This window comes from Aquarana catesbeiana, linkage group LG02 (genome assembly GCF_042186555.1).
Source record: "Aquarana catesbeiana isolate 2022-GZ linkage group LG02, ASM4218655v1, whole genome shotgun sequence".
NCBI lineage: Eukaryota > Metazoa > Chordata > Amphibia > Anura > Ranidae > Aquarana > Aquarana catesbeiana.
Genome location: NC_133325.1, coordinates 540,887,609 through 540,912,903, shown reverse-complemented (window position 1 = coordinate 540,912,903; position 25,295 = coordinate 540,887,609). Strand labels below are relative to the sequence as shown.

The following is a 25,295-nucleotide window of genomic DNA, read 5'->3' as shown; positions in this document are numbered from 1 at the left end:
CTTAGGTTTAAAGCCATTACAGGTTTTGTTTTGCCTTTTCATACTGTATATTAAAAATCTGGTGTAGTTCCAATCAAGAATGTACCCCTCTTATGGTGGATTTTAAGGCGCATAAGCTCCGTTGGAGGATGGATGCTAGGAATATAAAGGAACAGGCGAATAGCATAGTATGCCTTAAAAACGATATAACCATAATAAAAGATACGGTTTTTAAGGCATACTGTGCTATTAGCCTGTTCCTTAATATTCTGAGCATCCATCCTCCAGTGGAGCTCATCCACCTTAAAATTCACCATAAGAGGGGTACATTCTTGATTCGAACTACACCAGATCTTTATTATATGAAAAGGTGAAGCAAAATTTGATAGATATATCAAAAATTTAGCCTGTGTGACGGGCAAGGGCCTGGGTTTCGTTTTGGAACAGCGCACCATTTGAAATATATATATATATATATATATATATACACACACACACACACACACACACACACACACACACACACACACACACACACACACACACACACACACACACACACACACACATACATACATACATACATACATACATACATACACACACACACACACACACACACACACACACACACACACACACACTATCTCACAAAAGTGAGTACACCCCTCACATTTTTGTAAATATTTTATTATATCTTTTCATGTGACAACACTGAAGAAATGACACTTTATTACAATGTAAAGTAGTGAGTGTACAGCTTGTAGAACAGTCTAAATTTGCTGTCCCCTGAAAAAAAACTCAACACACAGGGGAGCAGGTGTGTTAAATTTGGTGTTATCGCTCTCACTCTCACACTGGTCACTGGAAGTTCAACATGGCACCTCATGGCAAAGAACTCTGAGGATCTGAAAAAAAAAATTGTTGCTCTACCTAAAGATGGCCTAGGCTATAAGAAAATTGCCAAGACCCTGAAACTGAGCTGTAGCACGGTGGCCAAGACCATACAGCATTAATCAGGAAAGATTCCACTCCGAACAGGCCTTGCCTTAGTCGACCAAAAAAGTTTATTGCACATGCTCAGCGTCATATCCAGAGGTTGTCTTTGGGAAATAGACGTATGAGTGCTGCCAGCATTGCTGCATTACTGGAACCATGTCTTGTGGTCTGATGAGACCAAGATAAACTTATTTGGTTCAGATAGTTTCAAGCCTGTGTGCTGGCAACCAGGTGAGGAGTACAAAGACAACTGTGTCTTGCCTACAGTCAAGCATGGTGGTGGGAGCATCATGGTCTGGGGCTGCATGAGTGCCTCCAACACTGGGGAGCTACAGCTCATTGAGGGAACCATGAATGCTAACATGTACTGTGACATACTGAAGCAGAGCATGATCCCCTTCCTTCGGAGTCTCGGCCACACGGCAGTATTCCAATATGATAACGACCCCAAACACCTCCAAGACGACCACAGCCTTGCTAAAGAAGCAGAGGGTAAAGGTGATGGACTGGCCAAGCATGTCTCCAGACCTAAACCCTATTGAGCATCTGTGGGGAATGCTCAAACCGAAGATGGATGGGGCACAAGGTCTCTAAAATGCACCACCTCCGTGATGTCGTCATGAAGGAGTGGAAGAGAACTCCAGTGGCCACTTGTGAAGCTTTGGTGAACTCCATGCCCAAGAGGGTTAAGGCAGTGCTGGAAAATAATGGTGGCCACACAAAATATTGACACTTTGGGTCCAATTTGGACATTTTCACTTAGGGGTGTACTCACTTTTGTTGCCAGCGGTTTAGAAATGAATGGCGTGTTGTGTGTGTTGAGTTATTTTGAGGGGACAGCAAATTTACACTGTTATACAAGCTGTACACTCACTACTTTACATTGTAGCAAAGTGTCATTTCTTCAGTGTGGTCACATGAAAAGATATAATAAAATGTTTACAAAAATGTGAGGGGTGTACTCACTTTTGTGAGATAGCGTGTGTGTGTGTGTATACAGTGGGGGCGGAAAGTATTCAGACCCCCTTAAATTTTTCACTCTGTTATATTGCAGCCATTTAGTAAAATCATTTAAGTTCATTTTCTTTCCTCATTAATATACACACAGCACCCCATAGACAGAAAAACACAGAATTGTTGACATTTTTGCAGATTTATTAAAAAAGAAAAACTGAAATATCACATGGTCCTAAGTATTTAGACCCTTTGCTCAGTAATTAGTAGGAGCACCCTTTTGATCTAATACAGCCATGAGTCTTTTGGGGAAAGATGCAACACGTTTTTCACACCTGGATTTGGGGATCCTCTGCCATTCCTCCTTGCTGATCCTCTCCAGTTCTGTCAGGTTGGATGGTAAACGTTGGTGGACAGCCATTTTTAGGTCTCTCCAGAGATGCTCAATTGGGTTTAAGTCAGGGCTCTGGCTGTGCCATTCAATAACAGTCACGGAGTTGTTGTGAAGCCACTCCTTCGTTATTTTAGCTGTGTGCTTAGGGTCATTGTCTTGTTGGAAGGTAAACCTTCGGCCCAGTCTGAGGTCCTGAGCACTCTGGAGAAGGTTTTCGTCCATCCCATGTACTTGGCCGCATTCATCTTTCCCTCAATTGCAACTAATCGTCCTGTCCCTGCAGCTGAAAAACACCCCCACAGCATGATGCTGCCACCACCATGCTTCACTGTTGGGACTGTATTGGACAGGTGATGAGCAGTGCCTTTTTTTCTCCACACATACCGCTTAGAATTAAGGCCAAAAAGTTCTATCTTGGTCTCATCAGACCAGAGAATCTTATTTCTCACCATCTTGTAGTCCTTCAGGTGTTTTTTTTTAGCAAACTCCATGTGGGCTTTCATGTGTCTTGCACTGAGGAGAGGCTGTAAGGTCTTATATAGACAGGCGTGTGGCTTTCCTAATCAAGTCCAATCAGTATAATCAAACACAGCTGGACTCAAATGAAGGCGTAGAACCATCTCAAGGATGATCAGAAGAAATAGACAGCACCTGAGTTAAATATATGAGTGTCACAGCAAAGAGTCTGAATATTTAGGACCATGTGATATTTCAGTTTTCCTTTTTTAATAAATCTGCAAAAATGTCAATAATTCTGTGTTTTTCTGTCAATATGGGGTGCTGTGAGTGTATAATAATGGAGGGAAAAAAAAGAACTTAAAGGATTTTAGCAAATGGCTGCAATATAACAAAGAGTGAAAAATGTAAGGGGGTCTGAATACTTTCCGTCCCCACTGTATATAATGGTGGTATATATATATATATATATATATATATATATATATATATATATATATATATATATATATATATATATATAGTGGTGAGAGTATACCATATTAGTGGTTGTAGCAGTTTGTTTTTTTTCTTGTACTATTTTTGCATATATTATTTCACATTGATATTTGACATAGCAGCGCATTAGTACCTTCTTATTATGTCCGCTGTATAAGCTTTACTTGCCCGGTAACAGAATGATAGCAGATCCCGCAGACCACCCAGGCAGGCTCTAGTCAGGACACAGCATAGGGTGGTGAAAAACATAATGTTTATTGAAAACTCAGAGAATTTATATACCACACAAAAATCAGCTAAAAGCTTGATCACAATATTGTATGCAAAGGAAACTGTATACAGAAATACAATTAACATAACTAAGGAACAACCAACATATACTATATGCTAATCCACATCTAGCAACTAATAGCAGACAGTGATATAATTAAAATGAGCTAATTAACTAGGCCCTTAAACCAGCCTAGGTTACCAGACCATTCAACACATACAACCCTAAATATAAAGTAATGTACAATATACATTATTACAAGCATTAACACATAGACGAGAAGACAGAAACAATAGGGGATCCAATTATCAATGGGAGGAAGACACTTAGGAGGCACACTTCAGTTGGAATCTCAGTAAATGTTACATCCTTCAATGAAAAGTCAATTAAATCCATGGTTTCTCTGATCTGTGGCTGGGGAGTGAGGATGGCTTCCTCTTCTCCCGAGTCCTTGAACTGCAGCCGGGCTGCAGCTGGCTGCTCCGTCTCCCATACCCCTATGCAGCTGCTGGACAGACGGATTCCTCCATCCAAGCTCGTCCTGTGACAAATGAGTCAAAACTTGCTGCATTTGCCATAAGAGCTCCGCTTCCATAGCTGGGAGGGGAGCAAAGCACACTGTTACTCTGCCCCATTGCCAACACTTTACCCCGGATTTCAGGACTGTCGGCTGGTACTTCTGGATAGTCCCAAGCAAAGGGAGCGCTGCCCTGCTGCTGAGCAGAGTCTAGCAGTCATCTGTAAGCGACCTCCAGCTCCCATCCCTGAACGGCCAGAAATTCCATATGTTCCAGTGCCCAGCCCACTTCCAAAATGTTCAGCATCTGTTCTCTGAAATCCTTGATTTCCTCCAACCTCCACTCTAGATTGCTCCCAAAGTCAAGGTCCCCTGACAGCTTTCCGTACAACAGCCCCAGGGTGCCGTAGCCAAAGCCTTCTGTTGGTCTGTCCTCCGCTGTCCAAGGACATGCTTGGGCTACATGCCACCGGAAGGCTCTGTAGCTCTCGTCCAGCCATATCTCTGCCTGGACCAGCCTGCTTAACTCAGCTGTCCACTCCTTGTGCAGTTCTCCAAAAATAGCACCCGCAATTCATACCTAGGTAAAGAAGAGAATTTTTCCCTGGCAGCTGCAGTGGCATTGGTCCTCTCTGCTTCACCTGAATCTCTTGCACTCTCCTTACGAATTCCTCTTCCATGGCAGCTGGTATCTGTACCTCTCTTCTGTCAGAAACCATGAATCAGACTGAGACAGAAGTACAGTTAAATCACACTCACTTAATAATAAAAAAAGGTAAACAGAGTAATCGTAGTCAAAACATAGCCAGAGTTCAGGAACCGGAATGGATAGTCAGACAAGCCAAAAAGTTAGGGAGCCAGAGAGGAGCGTAGTAGAACAGCAAGTAGGATCTGGAGCCAGAAGGAATGTTAGCCAAGCAAGTCTTTAACAGGAACACAGGAGAGCGTGTCTAGAGATGTGACCAAGGCAAAGGCAGAGATCATCTGGATTGGATGGCTTAAGTAGGCAAGACTGACGAGCAGGATATCATCAACAGGTGAGTCACTGTGGAGAGATAGGAGCTGGCAATTAGCTGACAGCTGAGTGGCCAGCTTTGACAAGGAAGGGCTGAGCCCAACCCTGACATCTTCTGCTAACCGGACCTCAGATCCCGGTGGAGGTTTCGGATGTGTTCACAGCAAGGAAGCACTATCCCAACAATGTGACAGACCCCGGTACTCAAGAGGAGTATGTCCGCTGTATAAGCTTCCCTTGCCCGGTAACAGAACGATACCAGATCCCGCAGCCCACCCAGTCACTAGACGGGACACAGCGCAGGGTGGTGAAAAGCATAAGACTGTTTATTGAAAAATCTGAATTTATATACCACACAAAATCAAATAAAAGCTTGATCATATTATCGTATGCAAAGGAAACTGTATACAGGAATATAATTAACATAACTAAGGAACAACCATTATATACTATATGCTAATCCACATCTAGCAACTAATAGCTGAGAGTGATATACTTAACCACTTAGCGATTGCCCCACACAGATATACTGCGGCAGGGCAGCAGCTCTGTGCCAAATTGCGTACCTAGTACATGATCTGACACTTCCGGGTCTAAGGCGCGTGCCGCCGGTGATCCGTTCCCGCTGTGATTGGACACAGCGGGAGCCAATCAGCAGGTCCGGCGGACCCGATGTCCGCCGGGACCTGCCAATCATTCCCGGAGATTAGCAGAATGGCGGTCTGCCTGTGTAAACAAGATAGATCGCCATTCTTTGAGAAGGGAAGACAGGTATCCTGTGTTTTTGCGAAGCAGGAACACGGATCTCTGTATTCCTACAGTAAAGCCACCCCCCACACAGTAATCACTCCCAGGGAACACAGTTAACCGCTTGGTCGCCCCTGATGTTAACCCCTTCCCAGCCAGTGTCATTGTGACAGTGCATTTTTTTTTAGCACTGATTACTGTATTGGTGTCACTGGTCCCCAAGAAGTGTCACCTAGAAAAAAAAAAAAGAAAAAAAATTAAAATTCCGTAAATCTATGCCATAGTTTGTGGACACTTTAACTTTTGCGCAAACCAATCATAATCCGCTTTTTGGATTTTTTTGACCAAAAATATGTAGCAGAATACATATTGACCTAAATTTATGAAGAAATTAGATTTTTTAAATTTTTTTAATTGAATATGTTTTATAGCAGAAAGTAAAAAATATTGTGTTTTTTTTGTTTCAAAATGGTCGGTCTTTTTTTGTTTATAGCGCAAAAAAAAAAAAATACCAAAAAAAATACCAAAAAAAAAAAAAAAAAAAAAAAGCTCTATTTGTGGGGAAAAGAAAAAAGCACACTTTATTTGGGTACAGCATCACACAACCGCGCAATTGTCAGTTAAAATAACGCAGTGCCGTATCACAAAAAATTGGCTGGTCAGGAGGGGGGGGGGGGGGTAAACTTTCCGGAGGGCAAGTGGTAACCTGAGCTAGTTAACTAGACCCTAAACCTACCTAGATGACCAGACCATTCTGACACCTACAGCCTAGGTGACACCTACAACCCAAAATACAAAGTATAAGCACATAGATGAGAAGACAGACAGAAACAATAGAGGATCCAGTTAACAATGGGAGGGAGACACTTAGGCACACTATGGGAGATACCTAGTTACAATAAGCATATTATGGCAGGCGACCCCAGTGGTTTGAGCTGATTACATTAACATCTACGGTCATTGCTGGTTTGAGACAGAGGCCCCCATATATGTATATGGAACCTCCGGTTCCCAGAGTCTGTGTGTTTTGGGGAGATATGGACTTGAATCCAAAGCAAGACCACTCTACGGGCCCCCTAGGCACACACCTTCCAAAGTGTAATGTTCCCCTAAAAGCCAGGGCCCATACTCAGTAGGCAAGAGTCCACCCTGCAGTCCCCTCCAAAAGCCCCTGTCCTGGCTGGGTCAAAATTGGGATTGGAGGGATTGGTATGTGTATAGTAGGAATTGGTCTGTCAAATCCAAATGAAGACATGAACAAAAAACGCCTGGTGCATAAAGCACAGTAAAACCCCTCATGTATTTTTTGACAGGCAGACCAAAATATTTGTAAAAAATATATATTTTATTATAACAACATAAAAAATAGTAGAAATCAATGATGAACATCATATAGTATTAATGCAATTGTGAATATAAGATCATGATACATAATATCCAAAATAGCACATTCTGTATGTCTGGCACATACTGCCCATGGAAGTCCTGGCTTGGTCTGTCACACTCTGGTTATATAACTAATGCACTATGCATTACGCACAGACAAGGGCTAAATTATAGGGCATCATAAGACCTCTTATTTACACACCCGATTCTGCAAAATATAGTATACCAAAATGTGCTATGCTTAGTTCATCAATGTCAGAATGTATATCACATGTGTATGTCAAGCAACATTATATAATAGTGAAATACATCAATTGTAAACTAAAATAAAAGTTCACATATTGTGGAAATTTCCAAAAAGTGTTGCCTGCAAAAGTCCAAAAAAAGTGAGTCTGTCACGAATGTTACGTCTACCTCAATGCAGGTGGTCAGACACTATAGCTAGCTACTGTGTGCTTCACCTATAGCAGTCCCCTTTCCTTTAAGACAAGCAGGCCTACCGGTACTTGGTTGCTCGCAGGATTTATACACAATGCTATACACAACGCTATATGTCTGCTAAACTGCAAACAGGCTACTTAAGTGTTCTGTTTGCTTATATCAGGTGACTGAGCAGATCAAACACAGACAGGGAGAATGCAACAGCCAACACCCAGATACTGGAATGGGAAGCAGGAGCATTCAGTGATCATGATATTACTCCCCCCCCCCCCTCTCTGAGGAGGGGCCCCCGGACTCTCAAAGACCAGTTGGGGACGTGTCACAGGGGTCAAGCCAGACAGCTGAAACATGAGCGGAATATGGAGAGCCCTGAATAAAGGATTGAAAGCCCCATCTGGTCAACTGAGGCAGTTTATTCAAAGGGTGGATTGAACCTCTTAGCTCAATTAGAGAAGTAGGGTGAGGCCAGGTTGCAGAAAGCCCTGAATAAGAAAAAGCAGTAGGCACAATGGGCATGGGCTGGACCGGCACAATCAAAGTAGTGGGTGACCGAGCCGCATCGCCAAGCGCAGACTGTTTGAATTGCATCACCAGCAGGTCCTGAGTAAGAAAAAACAGGAAGTTCAATGGGCATGGGCTGAACTGGCGCAACTGATGCAGTGGCCGACTGGGCCGTATCGTCAGGTGTAGCGACTGTCTGAATCACATCGCCAGGCATAGCGACTGCCCGGATCACATCACCAGAGAGTCCAGAATAAGAAAAAGCAGGAAGTTCAATGGGCATGACCTGGACTGGCATAATTAATGCAGTGGCCGACTGGGCAGCATTGCCAGGTGTAGCGACTGTCTAACTCGCATCGCCAGAGTTCAGAATAAGAAAAAGCAGAAAGTTCAATGGGCATGGGCTGGACTGGCATAATTGATGCAGTGGTCGACTGGGCCGCATCGACAGGCGTAGCAACTGTCTGAATCGCATCACCAGGTGCAGCAACTGTCTGAATCGCATCACCAGGCGCAGCGACTGTCTAAATCGCATCACCAGGCGCAGCAAATGTCTGAATCGCATCACCAGGCGCAGCGACAGTGGAACTTGTGAACAAGTTAGCCTGGCTGTGCGTCCAAGGGAGTTTAGCGACAGGCAAAGGTAGGGGTAATCCAGGGTGCTTGACTTCTAAGGATGTAGAGGAAGTTTCCAAACAGGGTTTAAGGCTAGGAGACAACGGATAAGCTCGGTTTCTAGGAGGAGAGGGTTCATGCTGTGGCCATTGGCTGGAGAGGTGGCCTGTAGAGAATTCAATAGACTTGTCAGCATGTTTTGTTATAACAGAGTAAAAACAGCACATGGTTATGTAAACTGTAGTCACATTTGGAAACGTTGTCATGACCAGGATCTGAATAGGACTGTAATGAAGGGACGTGACTGGTACTGTCCACACAAGAGTTATACATGGGCAACTGGTCAGCGGTTTTAATGCAATTCTGGATGCAGGTCTGGGACCAGGACCCAATCTCCTCTGCAGGCCAGTCTATGTGCGGATTGTGAAGTTTAAGCCAGGGATACCCCAAGATAACGGGATAAGCAGGAGAAGAGATCAGGTAGAAGCTGATTGTCTCCCTGTGTAATTCCCCAATGGTCAGGGTAATAGGTACCGTACATAAGGTCACCAGACCCATGGATAAGGGAAAATTATCAACGGCTAAGACTGAGAAGGGTCTGTGCACCTTAGTCACCGGAATCTGAAGACTGTGTGCTAGGTCCCTATCAATGAAATTGCTAGCAGCACCAAAATCAATGAAAGCGGAGAGGTGGTGAGAAAACATGGCAGAATTAACATGTGCAGGAACAAATAAGCCATCTCTGAGGGAAACAGACACAGTATGGTCTATGGAAGCAGACCCCACCTGCACTAGACTCTTGGCGTTTCTCAGCTTATTATGACAGCTAGCAACTAAGTGGCCGTGGTTGCCACAATATAAGCACAGACCCTGAGATCTCCTTCTAGACCTTTCCTCAGAGGATAAATGGGTAGCCCCAATTTGCATGGGCTCATTCTCCTAGTGAGACTGAGAGGGCTCAAGAAATGAAGAAATGGTGGGCAACGTACTGGGGGGGGGGGAGAAACAAATCTCTCTGTACGCCTTTCCCATAAACGCCTGTCAATACAAATGGCTACTTGCATGGCTTCATTCAATTACTTTGGTTCAGAGTAGTGAACTAAGGAGTCTTTGATAAAGTCTGATAAACCTAACCTGAACTGGCTTCTTAGAGCTCGGTCATTCCACCCTGAGTCAGGTGCCCAGTGGCGGAAGTCAGAACAGTATTGTTCAGCGGTGCGTTTATCCTGACGAAGTGGCCTAAGGTTAGCTTCAGCTGAATGGGCACAGTCAGGATCATCATACAATAAACCCAAGGCTTGGAAAAGGGCTGCAACTGACCCTCTGACTGGGTCATCTGTGGGGAGACTAAACGCCCAAGACTGGGGATCCCCCTGCAACCATGTAATTATCAGGCTGATCCGCTGTGTTTTAGAACCAGAGGAGTGTGGCTTGAGCTTAAAGTATAACATACAACTATTTTTAAAGTTAGAAAACACATGGAGGTCACCAGAAAAACTGTCAGGCGGGTTAACTTTGGGCTCTGGCTTCTGTGTTATTGCTGGAGGTGCGTTTACACGCACAGACAATTCCTGGACTTGGCGTGTCAGTTTGCAAATTTCCTCAGAAAATAAGCGAGCCTGTGCAGAGTCCATCTTGACAGAAATTTTTTGTTAAAGGATTGTGATAATGTCACGAATGTCATGTCTACCTCAATGCACGTGGTCAGACACTAGCCAGCTACTGTATGCTTCACCTATAGCAGCCCTCTTTCCCTTAAGACAAGCAGGCCTACCGGTACTTAGTTGCCCCCAGGACTTATGCACAATGCTATAGTGCCTGGCCACCACATTAGGGCAGACGCGAGCAGAGCAAACAACAGACTACTTGCAGTATAGCAGACAGATAGCATGGTTCTAAGACGGCCCAGGTAATAAGGCAGGCTGAGTTCAGGAAATAGTCCGATATCCGATCCGGGTCATACACAGGGAGATCCAACAGCAAGCACGCAGACAAACCAGAGGCTTGATCAAGAACAATGCAGGTAACTGTGTCTCTTTTACAATAAGGGATAGAGTGTTTGGCTTGCTTATATCAGGTGACTGAGCAGATCAATCACCTAACAGGTGAACACAGACAGACAGACTGCAACAGCCAACACCCAGATACCGGAATGGGAAGCAGGAGCACCAAATGATCATGACAGCGTCACACTCTAAAAACATCACCACGCCACCTCCAAAAAAGCACAACAGAGGCTTACCATAAAAATATGTGTAGCGCTAACTCACGGTGGAGCTGCTAGTTTAAGCGGGTCTGTTACCTTCACTTTGCTTCCCTCTGTTTCACCGGCACCGGATTTAGGGGTTCTGTTAAGTTTACTGCTGGACGACACACGCACCAACACTGGAGTACGTTTTCAATGCTTTATTGAACAGTCAAACTTTAGGAAGTAGCAGGAAAGAGACGGAAAAGGAAAACTTCAGGAGAAACTCAAATATCTTCTTACAAGATCTTAGCGATAAATGTCCTGGTAGAATTCAGATAATTATGTGGAATGCATTCCCCTCATGGGATGCACTCTTTGCTCGTCTGAATAGGCCTCTCTCACCGGTCTAGCAGCCAGTACGCAGCACGAATCTAAAGTCTCTGCCAGACTTATTTGAGGGGGGTAAATCTGCACGATCCTCTGCCACTGGATGTATCAGATCTTCTGCAGTGAACAGTCAGTCACAGTGCCTGAACCTTTAAGCCGAACCGGCAACATTATGCTGTATGGTTACTTCTTTTGGATACGTCCTCCAGCCAAGTCACCGGGCCCCTCTATTGACCAGCACGCTGCGTGATCTCTCCAAGACGGGTCCTCCCCTGGGATCTCCTCGGCTGTCCAGTTTCGTCACACAGGACCGACAGCTCAGGACCATTCCTCGGCCGCGGTGGTAGGCCCCAGACAAGCCTCCGGACCCACCCCTGTGCCACAGCATCGTGGGCCTCCCGATCAGAGGACCACGAGGTAGCTCCTTAACGCATACCTGTCGGCCAGGAGGGCCAGCAGGTGGCTGCAAGAAACGACCTTAGAACATGGCGTCTGTCCCATCAATACCCCCTTCCCAGAATGCCACTCGGAGGACCACCTCCAACGAGCTTGTCTCCGAGACAGAGGAGCATCTATACACCCACCGGTCAGCACGGAAGCACACACAACGTCAGCCAAGCTGGAACAGAGGCGACTTTTAACCTTCTTAACACCCAATTTACTAAATTTACCTAATCTGCGGTAGATTGTGAATCTACCAGCGCTACATATGACTCTCTGATTATAGGGAAATCATATTAGACATGATTTTATAATTGCAGTCATCAATGCTCATTACTTGTAACTATAATCATGAAACAGCTGGCAGGAAATGCAGTACAAAAATCCTCAAGTTCACAATCCCATATGCACCATGTTCAGAGTAAAGAAGACCAGTGCTCCATAAAATGTAAAACCCAGTAAATCAATTTATTGAAACAAACATATTGCACTCAAATAAATATAGGCATCATCGCGCTGTATACAGTATCAGAAAACGGTTGAAATGCACTTCCAGGGACACTTCCAGTAGTGCGATGACGTCCTGTTTTTTTGTCAGAGTTGATGTCTTATGGGGCTTGGATGCTATGCAAAGCCATCACACATTAAATACCCTCCGAGTGCCATGGATAAAAGAAATAGAACCAAGCCTCACTTTAAATCTATAATGGGAACCAAGCCTCATTAGCTCCCACTAGTCAATAGCAAGAATCATATTTCAGAATGAACACCGCTTGCAAACTGTATGGGATTACTGTTGATCCATATAGCACCAATGATTGAATAGAAAAAAGCCAATACAAAAAATATATTAATTGGTTTAGAAAAGGAAAAAGTATAATGACGGAGTAGGGGACTACAAAAAGGGCATCGTTTTTAGCTGGCAAAATAAAATAGATGGGGAGGAGCCATCTCAGATGGGAAGGGAGGAAAATTTGGAAAGAGATTATGAGAAGAGGGTATAAAAAAAATATAGATCGTGATAGGAGATGAATAAAGAAAGAACAACCCAGATTATGTCCTAATTAGGACAGGAGATATTCTTTCAGATCCCCAGTTAGGAAGTACGATGGAAAGAGTAACTATAGTTACATAGTTAGTCAGGTTGAAAAAAGACACAAGTCCATCTAGTTCAACCAAGGGGAAAAAAAAAACATACAATCCCATATACACAATCCTATACCCACAGTTGATTTATTTCTAGATAGAAATAGGAAAGACATTATACTAATTGGTGTGGGTTTTAAGGGGAACCCTGCGCCAAAATTGAAAAAAAAAAATGGTGTGGGGGTTCCCCCAAAATCCACACCAGACCCTTATCCAAGCACGCAACCTGGCAGGCTGCAGGAAAAGGGGGGGACAAGAGAGCCCGTACCAGGCCACATGCCCTCAACATTGGGAGGGTCTTTTGGGGTCCCCCCCAAAACACCTTGTCCCCATAGTGTGGGGCGTGGACTCAGCCCCCTGAGCCATGATTGGCCAAAGGCACCCTGCCTTTGGCCAATCATGGCTCTCACAGCAGAGCGTGCTGTTATTGGCCAAAGCATGCAGGTCAGGTGCATGCTTTGGTCAATCAGCAGCCGTCAATGCACTGCGATCTCGCAGTGCATTGACAATCTCACCGTTCACTATGGGACGTTCCACGGTAGCTCAAATTTCCCGTGAACGCCCCATAATATTAGGTATTCGGCGAACGGGCGAACACCCGATGTTCGAGTCGAACTTACCTACCGCTCATCCCTAGTGAACATATTCGGAACATGGGAGAGGATTCAGAGGACAAGTTAAAAGCATACTCCCCTCATTTTTTACACAGGTTCAAGGAGCGCAGTTTCATTTTGGTTTTCTGATTCAGCAAAATGCATCAAGGCATTAGCTGTATAATTAATTTATTTGTGCTTTGATTTTCAAAAAAAACCCTGATTATTGCATCACTGTACCAAGGATCTCTTTTTTTGGATGGGACACTTATTTATATTGTCAGATTTTCTGTCTAAGCCTTACAGTTATATTCTATCACTTTGTGAATATTGTTGCATGTAACTGATATACAGTATTTGAGCCTCTATTAATTAATCTGTTTGTTGTTTCAATATGAGACTTGAGAGTGTTTCTTCCACTGGGCCATTTAATCCACTGCTAAATAGTTATAGTTATGCACAGTACAGGACACAGACAAATTGATAGACTGGGTTATATGCAGCTACATTCAGGTGATTGGACACTGGCAAATCAGAGCTGTAAGAAACCCAATACAGCCCCTCCCACTCCCAGCAATTCTCAGTTTTTTGCTAGTTTACTTAGATGATGGATGTCTCCCTCTTTCTCTCCCGAGGGAGATTAGTGTTTTCTTCTAGAAGTTTCCTGAGTGTTTTGCTTCTTCCAGTACCAGCTAGGCACTAGCCTCTTGGGCTAATGCCACAGCTTCCCAGATCGGTTCCCTAAGCACATCACTAAAGCCTCGTACACACAGTACGATTGTTGACCAACCGAGCATCTGATTTTTGTCTTAGGGGAGTGTGCCAGGATCTTGTCTTGCATACTAACAGTATACAATTGTCGTGCCACAAACGTGAATGTAGTGACGTACTACGAGGAATTTCAGCTCTTGAGCGCTAACCTTTGGACCCCTTCTGCTAATTTCGTGTTTGGTGAGCATTGATTCCGAGCATGCGTGTTTGTACTTTCGACTTATGTGTGACGGATTTGTGTACTGACCATATACGAAAATCTGACATCAAATCCTTGTCCACCGAAAATTTACTAGCCTGCCATCCAACGTTTGTTGGCCGAAAGTTGGACCACAATTGTCAAAAGGAGCATACCAACGGTAAGATTTTAGGACAACAGTCTGTCAACAGACAATCCCCTGCCAACAATCATACTTGTGTGTACGAGGCTTTAGACTGCAACTAGAATCTGCCAGATGTATACCTCCCAACTTTCTGAGATGGAAATGAGGGACACCTATTAGCAAAAGTATGTAGGCATAGGATACGCCCCCTGTCACCCCCCCCCTTCCCCTTAAAGGAGAATTGCACCAAAAAAATGATTGGTTAAACCCACAAGTGCTTTTTTACCAATACTATTCCTTTATGTTGGTTTTTGGAATTTAAAAATGCAGCAATTTAGAAATTGGATGAAAGGTTTAGCACTGTAAAACACTTTTTGATAGATAATCAGTGCATTTTATTTACAACTGTATAGATCAGACCAAAATCAGGGACAAATATGGAGGAAAGAGGGACAGAAGGACTTAGTTCAGAATGAGGGACAGTCCCTCGAAATCAAGGACGGTTGAGAGCTATGCAATGGAAGAAGCAGGGCTGGCCTGTAATGTCACTCTGAAGTGACATTACATTAGGAGCACCAAATGTAGGGTACAGTGCCCAAGCACTATACCCAGGGGCGTTGCTAGGTGGCAAAAAGACCAGGGGCTTCAGCCCGAAGTCTGAGCCCGGCACCAGGGTGGTGTTACCTACCTGATGCGCACTGACCTACCTGACATGCACTGACCTACCTGACGCTCACTGACCTACCTGACGCTCACTGACCTACCTGACGCGCACTGACCTACCTGACATGCACTGACCTACCTGACATACACTGACTTACACTGACACGCACTTCAGGTGTTGTGACCTACTTCTACAGCTAAGCCGTTGTGTGCGGCGCGCCCATCACAGTAGAGTAGACAGTAGACAGCAGGCACTCCAGGCAGCCAGAGCCAGAGCCATGACAGCACAAGACAGGAGATGAGAGCTGCCTGCCCAAGCGCCGAGTGGGGATCTTCTCACAGCGACGCGGCGCAGAGGTGCTTCAACCCCCCCCCCCGATGCCACTGACTATACCCTACATTTGGTGCTCCTTTTTTGCACCTCCTTGTATGAAATTAGGTGCAGGGTGCTGGGTCCAGAGCAGTGGCCATCCACACAGATCTGTTCCAGTCCCTGAGATCCACCTCGGAAGCATTCCCATCTGAGCAGGAAACCAGGATTGAGTTTTACTCTAAGAAAAAAAGGGGGGAAGAAACTGCGCATAGGTGAAATGTGTAGACAATAAAAAATATGAAAGCTGTGAATTCCTATATGCAACACAAACACAATAAAATAAGCTTAGAAAAATGGAATCACGCTGAGGAGGGAGCTGGTGACCATATTAATGACCATCAATCCTCCTTAAATGAATGAGTAAAAATGTATGTGTGTAAAACATATAAATTAGCTACCAATGTAAATGGATAAATGACAAATAAATAGTCCATCAAAAATACATTATTCATGTGCAACAGTGAAGAAAAGTTATATAAAAGTCCATGTGTAGACAATAAGATGAATCACCCAGGTGATTACTAAAAATCAATTGAGGTCCTGCTGGATAAGGACAAAGTGCTTGGTCCACCACCATATATAGAGACTCGTGACCCCCCACTACAGAGGGTCAGAGTAAGCTGTATGGACTGTTACTCCGGGCCACCACCGAAAAGACCGAAATGGCACTGGGATGGAACATCAGGGGCCTTGGTGGGAAGATGGAATGGTTCACACTTGCGGGATTTATGACATCAAACTCTCAGCAGAGTGGATTAATATAAAACGGAAAAAGCTCCAATACTGTAAAATCGTTTGGCTTTATTGTAAAATCAAAGAAAGAAAACACTCACATATAGGTATTCAATGTTGAGCACCTAGAAAAGACGTCTGGAGCGCCGGCCGGAAGCTCACAGACAGCCCGTCCTACTGGTCTCACAGCAGCGGTGGGAGGTGACGCGAACACGTCGCTCAGCCCTACGCGGCATTTCGTAATAGAGTTACGTCATCCAGGGGGATGTATGATGCATGCATATTCTTAGCCCCCAAGTGCATAACTTTACATTTCTCAACATTAAACCTCATCTGCCACATAGTCGCTCAATTAGACAGTGCATTGATCGGCTTGTAAATTGGAGACATCCTGTAAGGACGTTATTCCACTGCATAGCTTGGTGTCATCTGCAAAGACAGAAATGTTGCTTTTGATCCCAGACCCAATATCATTTATAAAGATATTAAAAAGTAAGGGTCCCAGCACTGAACCTTGGGGTACACCACTGATAACCTTAGACCATTCAGAGTAAGAATCATTAACCAATACTCTCTGAATTCTGTCTTTTAGCCAGTTTTCTATCCATTTACAAACTGATATTTCCAAGCCTGTAGACTTTGCCTTACACATGAGCCGTGTGTGGGGAACTGTATCGAACGCTTTTGCAAAATCCAAGTATACCATGTCCACAGCCACCCCTCTGCCCAAGGTTTTACTTACCTCTTCATTAAAAAAAAAAAATCAGGTTTGTCTGACAACTTCTGTCTTTCGTGAATCCATGCTGTCCGTTGCTTAAAATGTTTTTTTCCAGTAAGAACTCGTCTATGTGGTCTTTTATTAAACGCTCCAGTCAGTGGTGTATTTAGGTTTTGTGCTGCCCTAGGCCTGACTAAGCTCGCGCACCCCCCTAATTTAACTATGACCCACCCCTTCCTGTCAAGGCCACACCCCTTCATTTTTAAGATCCGCCCTGTCATCTTGCCCAGGCCAACTCTAGTCAGTAGTGTAGCATCTCTACCCTGGCAGTGGCTTCATCTTTCTCCCCCTCTGGTGGTGCGGGTACAGCGTGGCTCTCTGGTGGTGCGAGTACAGCGTGGTTCTGGTGTTGCGGGAACAACATCTCTCTGGTGGTGCGGGAACAACGTGGCTCTCTCTCTGGTGGTGCGGGTACAGCGTGGCTCTCTGGTGGTGCGGGTACAGCGTGGCTCTGGTGGTGTGGGTACAGCGTGGCTCTGGTGGTGCGGGTACAGCGTGGCTCTGGTGGTGCGGGTACAGCGTGGCTCTGGTGGTGCGGGTACAGCGTGGCTCTCTGGTGGTGCGGGTACAGTGTGATGATCTGGTGGTGCGGGTACAGCGTGGCTCTGGTGGTGCGGGTACAGCGTGGTTCTGGGGGTGCGGGTACAGCGTGGCTCTGGTGGTGCGGATACAGCGTGGCTTTCTGGTGGTGTGGGTACAGTGTGGCTCTGGTGCGGGTACAGCATGGCTTTCTGGTGGTGCGGGTACAGCGTGGCTCTGGTGGTGCGGGTACAGCGTGGCTCTGGTGGTGCGGGTACAGCATGGCTCTCTGGTGGTGCAGGTACAGCGTGGCTCTCTGGTGGTGCAGGTACAGCGTGGCTCTCTGGTGGTGCAGGTACAGCGTGGCTCTCTGGTGGTGCGGGTACAGCGTGGCTCTCTGGTGGTGCGGGTACAGCGTGGCTTTCTGGTGGTGCGGGTACAGCGTGGCTCTGGTGGTGCGGGTACAGCGTGGCTCTGGTGGTGCGGGTACAGCGTGGCTCTGGTGGTGCGGGTACAGCGTGGCTCTGGTGGTGCGGGTACAGCGTGGCTCTGGTGGTGTGGGTACAGCGTGGCTCTGGTGGTGCGGGTACAGCGTGGCTCCCTATCTGGCTTCCCCCAGCACAGTGCTCTCTTTTTCTCCTCCTGTAACCCCCCCCCAGCAGAGTGCATGCATGCTGGGGGCTGTAGCATGATGTCTGTGGACACACACAGGGCTGCCATTCTTCAGGGATTACTCTTCCCATGATGCCCCCAGAGTCTTCTGATTGGCCCTCTGCTGTGGCCAATTATGGGGTGAGAAACAGCAGTCAGGAAGCTGGGCAGCGGCACAGGGAAACCAATTAGAGCCGCTCTCTCTCTTCTCTCTTCGGCTGACAGAAAGAGGAGGGGGGGCGAGCGGGGGAGATACACAGACAGCCGCATCTCTCCTCTCCCTGTCACAGCGCTGCTCCATTTACCAGAGAACTTCCCCGCTCGCCCCCCCTCCCCTTTCTGTCAGCTGAACGGAGAAGAGAAGAAAGAGAGAGAGCGGCTCTAATTGGTTTTGTCATGCCGCCGCCCAGCTTCCTCCCTGCTGTTTCCCTCCCCATTATTGGCCACAGCAGAGAGAGAGAATCACGGCTTTACAGGGACGGCTTGACAGCTCCTGATTTAACTGCTTCCTGGCCCCATCTGCAGCCGCAAGGCCACTGCACTCCCAAGCTGTACTCCTGATGTGCCCTGCTGTGCGGGAGGAGAGCAGGTGCTGTTTTGGGGGGGCGGCTTTTTGCCGCCCCCCACAAAGTGCCGCCCTAGGCCTGGGCCTTGTTGGCCTAGGCCAAAACACAGCACTGGCTCCAGTATCTTCCCGACTATAGAAGTTAAACTAACAGGTCTATAGTTACTTGGTAAAGACTTTGATCCCTTTTTAAATATAGGCACCACGTTCGCCCTGTGCCAATCCAGTGGTACTATTTCCATCATTAATGAGTCCCTAAAAATTAGATACAATGGCTTTGAAATTACAGAGCTCAATTCTTTTAGGATCCGTAGGTGGATGCCATCAGGTCTAGGTGCTTTATCCACCTTTATTCTGTCTAAATATTTCTTGACCATATCCCTTTTGAGCCATTGTGGATCATTGGGGCTGTGTCAATACCACCCCCATTATGGAAATGAGCTCCCCCATGCTCTTTTGTATACACAGAGCCGAAGAAAGTCTTTAATACATTAGCCTTCTCTTTGTCCCCAGTCACCCACTCTAGATTATTTTGAAAAGGGCCTACATGCTGAGACCTGACCTTTTTACTATTAATATATTTGAAGAATTTTTTGGGGGTTTGTCCTACTATCTTTTGCAATCTGTCGTTCGTTTTGAATTTTTGCATCCTTGATTTCCTTTTTACATATTCTGTTAAATTCTTTGTAAAATTTAAATGACACTAGTGTTCCTTCATTTTTATATTTTTTAAAAGCTCTTTTCTTATTGTTTATAGCTTTTTTAACTTTGGCCGTGAGCCACATAGGTTTACATCCTGCCTATTGACCCTTTCAGGTATATTTCCCTAGCTGACCTTAGGCAGAAGATTGTTTTTCTTGTCTTCTTTCTGTCCTGTTTCAAAACTACCCAAGGAGTTTTCCCTCCACTGTTTGGACACCAACTCCATTGGTGACTCTTTGGCTTTTCAGCACCAGGCAACTGTTTCACATAATTGCTAGGCTGCCAATTGGTCCTCTGTTCACTTATTTGTAAGATTACCAAGTGTATGTTTAGGCATATACTGATGCCAGCTTTGGTTGCAAGGTGCTTTTGACCACTGTTTGAGTTAGGGTCCTTGACATTTTATTTTGTGGGCCTGTTTTCTGATGCATTGCCAACCCCTTGATTTGTATTGCTTTTGGACTTCCTAGTCATCTATGACTTTTCCTGTGACTTGTACTGTCGAGAAAGAAAAAATGATTTTACATATGTGTAAAATCCTCATCTTGGAGTACAGTACAGGACACAAGACCCTCCCCTGTTGCTGTTCTCTTATCTTTATAATTTTAGTTTCAGATTTTTAGCAAGTAATAATAAAATCATAGAGAGTGAGAAGTTATATGGGGGTATGGGATTGGCCAGTGGCGAATCACCTGAAGGTAGCTGCATATAACCCTGTCATCTATCATCATTTGTGTGTACTGTACTTTACTTCAAGAAAAAGATTTTACAGGTACATCAAAAATCCTATTTTTGTTCACATTTTAGACTGGCCTGGACCCTAACAAGGCCTATCTTGCCAAAAAAAAGTACTTGAAGAAGCACGAGAAAGAAGAAGAGAGAAGACAGAGGGGATCTGTGTTCATGAAGAGTAAGGTGAGCCTATAACTGACAATGGTGTACTGCTAACACCAATTTCTAGGATATGCATTAATTCAAACAATGTTTCTAAAGTCATCAACTCAGGTGGAAATATATTCGTGAATTATTTTTTTTCCTGTTGAATGAACTGAATTTAAAACTATAAAAAATGAAATAAAAATCACAATAGTAATAGTCAAAATGCATCAACCCATAGTTCCATTAATTGGGAAAAAATGTATTTCCCCAAATTTAAATCAATAAAATAAAATGTTTCAGAGTCCAGAGTCCATACACTTGAGTGCCTTAAAAATTGTGCAATTTGCATTGCGACTTTACCCTTGATGTGACGTTGATGCGACTTTGGCTTTGACCAGAAATTTTTCATTTGGTTTCTTTATTTTCTAATGAATTCCAAATTTTCAGAACAATTTGAATTTGCATTGGTCGAAAATTGATCGATGTGTGAATTTAGGTGTGTGCTTGTGTGTGTTTTATATGTGTGTGCATGTGTGTAAGTTTATATGTATGCATGTGTGTGTGTATTTATATTTGTATGTATATGTGTATGTGCGTACATGTGTGTTTACATGCGTGTGTATGTATACACTAGGGTTGTCCCGATACCACTTTTTTAGGACCGAGTACAAGTACCGATAATTTTTTTCAAGTACTCGCCGATAACGATTAGCGATACTTTTTTTTTAATGTCACGTGACAGTGGTTATTTTTTATTTATTAATTTTTTTTAACAATGCTTTCTTTTTTTTTCTTTTTTTTAGGGGGGAGGGGGTCAACAGTGTCTGTGTTTTTTTTATTTACATTTTTATTATTTTTTTATAATAATATTTTTTTTTTTTATTATTTATTGCAATATGTGTTTTTATTATTTTTTTTAATCAGCTCTGTTGGGGGGCTTTGGTGAGATATCAGGGGTCTTAACAGACCCCTGATATCTCCCCCTTGAGACAGAGAAAGAGACCGAGGATAGAGATTCCCTAGTCCCTTTCTCTGCAGCCTCAGCTGCACTGAGAATGAATGGAGAGAAGACAGCGGATCCTCTCCATTCATAAACTGAGACATCGTAATCACAGGAGATTACAATGTTTCAGTTATGTGAATGGACAGAGTCAGCTGACTCTGTCCATTCACAAAGGAAGGAGGAGGGCATGGAGAGAGAGAGACAGCACAACGGAGGGGGACAGCGGAGAGGGACAGAGGAAGAGAGAGGGACAGCACAACGGAGGGGGAGAGAGGAAGAGAGAGGGATAGCGGATCGAAGGGGGACAGAGGAACGGAGAGGGGCAGCGGAACGGAGAGGGGCAGCGGAACGGAGAGGGGCAGCGGAACGGAGAGGGGCAGCGGAACGGAGAGGGGCAGCGGAACGGAGAGGGGCAGCAGAACGGAGAGGTACAACGGAACGGAGAGGGACAGAGGAACGGAGGGGGACAGCGGAATGGAGGGGGCATGGAGGAAGCGGTGACAGTCAGCAGTGATCGTGTGTGGGGGAGTTACAAGCACCGATCACCGTTGTATGTCACTAAAGCAGCTGAAAGCCACGAGGGGAGAAGCTTGTAACTCCCCCATGCACCGATCACCGCTGACTGTCAAGGTATCGGGTGAAGCATTGGGAGCATTTGCCCGAGTACAAGTACTTGGGCAAATGCTCGGTATTGGTGCCGATACCAATACTACTATCGGTATCGGGACAGCCCTAGTAGACACATTACTTTTAATCCTGACCCCCGTTCAAAATACCAACAAGAAAATACCATTCCTCTGAAAAGCAATGCAGGCTCAGATCGCTTTTCAGAGGCATTTGACAGGCAGTGAAGAGGCAATATGTTGCACCTTGACTGGTAAAATGTTGAGAAACACTGATACAGAGAAACTGATCTCTCCATTTTCCTCCTACAGCTGCTGAAAGCCTGCAGGAGGGATAGGAGAAGTGGGGGAAATGGAAAGATTAGCTCCTCTATATGCAGCCGCCCCCACCGCTCCTCCTATGCAGCTTTTTTCTACAGCCCCCCTGTACTGGTACTCCCGTGCTCTCTCCTGGCCCCTCCACTTGTCCCCACAGCTCTGCAGAGTCCTCCTCTCCCCTCTCCTGCCGGCTGCTGCAGGGTATCTGTCAGAATGAAGCCTTTTCTGAATGGAGAGTCAGTGATCCATACCAATCATGGAGTCCATTCATAACCAAAACATAGTAAACTGTATTTACTATGCTTCAGTTTGCGAATGAAGGGGCAGCTCTATACAGAGCTATTCCTGTCCATTCATTCTGTGCAGCTGAGGCTGTGTTCTCAATCTCCTTTCTCGGTCTCAAAGGTGAAACATCAGAGGTCTGCTTAGACCCCTGATATCTCACCAAAGCCCCTCAACGGGACTCTTAAAAAATTGTAAAAAAAAATTTAAAAAATAATATTGTAAAAAAAATAAATAAATCAATGGTAGAAAAATAAAATTAAAATAAAAAAAAACAGATGCCAGTGGCAGAACTACCAGGGTCATAAACTTCACACTTGCGACTGGGCCTTGGTGTCTCTGCCACCGGACTCAGAGGTAAGGGCTAAAAAAATATGGAGTGGGGCAAGGGGAAGGGAAAGGAAGGGGAACAAGTTGCACCTGGTAGTGGCCAAGTAACTAGCGTGACCACTTTGACCATACACCTAGTAGGTGTTTGTTGCTGTAACCATAAATATGGGAAACAATTATTGATCATTCCAAGATTCTAAAATGTAAACAATATCACTTTATTTAAACCAATTATTTAACAAATGTCAAGTGTGAATAGAAAATTACAGTATCATAAAAACTGTTCAAGTCCAAAAAGTGGACCGTAAAAATATAGCCATGAACTAGTTCAACATACAGAACAAAACATAAAACAATACATGACAACGACAGACGATGTCCGGACGCATTGTATATGCAAGCAGTCATTCGTTAAAGTCCAATATGTATTTTGGTGTATGTATGGGAATGTGGAACCCCTGGATCCTAATTAGGGCCAATTGACTGCTTGCAGATCCAATAAATAAAAGGGGAAAGGGGATGGGAAGGAGGGGACGGATGGATGGACAGGCTGTGCGGTAAACTGGATGAATATATCGCTTAGGATAAACTGACATCAATGCTTGTTGACTGACTGGTAAAGTCAATAAAGATGGTAATCTTGAATCACAGACAATGTGTTGTTGATGACAAATAATATTAAATTGAGGAAATAAAAGTTTCACCCCTGTAGGTTAGTTGGTTGACAAGTGAAGTGAACACTGATAGTCAAAAAGGAAGATCGTGCAGGATAAATGTATAGTGTTAAAGTCAGCAAACCTACCATTGAAAGTCCACTGCTTGGTAAGATGGTTACTCGTACATAGTAGTGAAAAACTGCGTAAACAGGGAATTGATACACTCACATGCTCAGTTGTGTTGCTCAGTCATCATTGGCTGTTGCGGTGGCGGAAGATTCAAATCTCCAATGGCTCACCACCTCCACAGTGGGAATAGTCAGAAGCCAAAATGACGGGTAAATGGAATAGACTGGCTGATGTAAATGAATTGCTGGCAGGGCTGGACTGGGACAAAAATGTGGCCCTGGACTGGGACAAAAATGTGGCCCTGGACTTCATCCAGACCGGCCCAGGGCACAACACATCAGGGCACGGTACATCAGGCCACATCAGGGTACAGAGCCCAGCACATCAGGGCACAAGGCACATCAGGGCACAAGGCACATCAGGGCACAAGGCACATCAGGGCACAAGGCACATCAGGGCACAGCACATCAGGGTACAGCACATCAGGGTACAGGGCACAGCACATCAGCGTACAGTGCACAACATATCAGGGTACAGTGCACAACATATCAGGGTACAGTGCCCAGTACATCAGCGTACAGGGCACAACATATCAGGGTACAGTGCCCAGCACATTAGCGTACAGGGCACAACATATCAGGGTACAGTGCCCAGTAGGGATGAGCTTCGTGTTCGAGTCGAACCCATGTTCGACTCGAACATCGGCTGTTCGATCGTTCGCCGAATTGCGAACGTTATGGGCCGTTCGCGCTAAATTCGTGTGGCGCGTCACGGCCCATAATTCACTGCGGCATCGCAGTGCATTGCTGGCTGATGATTGGCCAAGCATGCACTATGACCCGCATGCTTGGCCAATCACAGCGCTGTCAGTAGAGAGAGCTGTAATTGGCCAAAGCCAGGGTGGCTTTGGCCAATTACGGCTCAGGGCATTTAGTACACACCCCACACTATATAAGGCCGCCTGCACGGCGGCCCTGTGTAGTGTGTGTTCCGGTGTGCTGAGAGATAGAGAGACAGTGTCATTTGATTTGAGTTAGATAGATTAGGCAGAACAGTCAGTCAGTTAGCTGCACTTACAGTGTATTGTGTATATATATGCATCCCAGGTGTTGCATATATATATATATACACTGTATTCAGTTTAGCTAGATCCGTTCCTGTTATCTTCTATCTAGACTATTTACATTTAATGCAGTGCGTCCTGCTCACAGTGTTCAGCTAGATCCGTTCCTGTTATCTTCTAGACTATTTACATTTAGTGCAGTGCGTCCTGCTCACAGTGTTCAGCTAGATCCGTTCCTGCTATTTACATTTAGTGCAGTGCGTCCTGCTCACAGTGTTCAGCTAGATCCGTTCCTGTTAAATTCCTACTGACCGGCAGGCTTGTCTGGTTACAGTATATAAAGCTACCTGAAGAAAATTACAGGTGTTCTATTTGATCCTATTAGTACCACGGTCAGGCAGCTAGAC

General features: G+C 45.0%; 1 protein-coding gene across 2 annotated transcripts in view; it reads left to right on the top strand.

Annotated features, from left to right (window-relative positions):
• Positions 1 to 25,295, top strand: part of SLC26A9 (solute carrier family 26 member 9) — a 659,312-nt gene that overhangs the window by 459,151 nt on the left and 174,866 nt on the right. For both annotated transcript variants that reach the window (XM_073615875.1, XM_073615876.1), the window contains exon 16: positions 20,413 to 20,520. In XM_073615875.1, the coding sequence (XP_073471976.1) occupies positions 20,413 to 20,520 (108 nt within the window). The remainder of the gene's footprint in view (positions 1 to 20,412; positions 20,521 to 25,295) is intronic.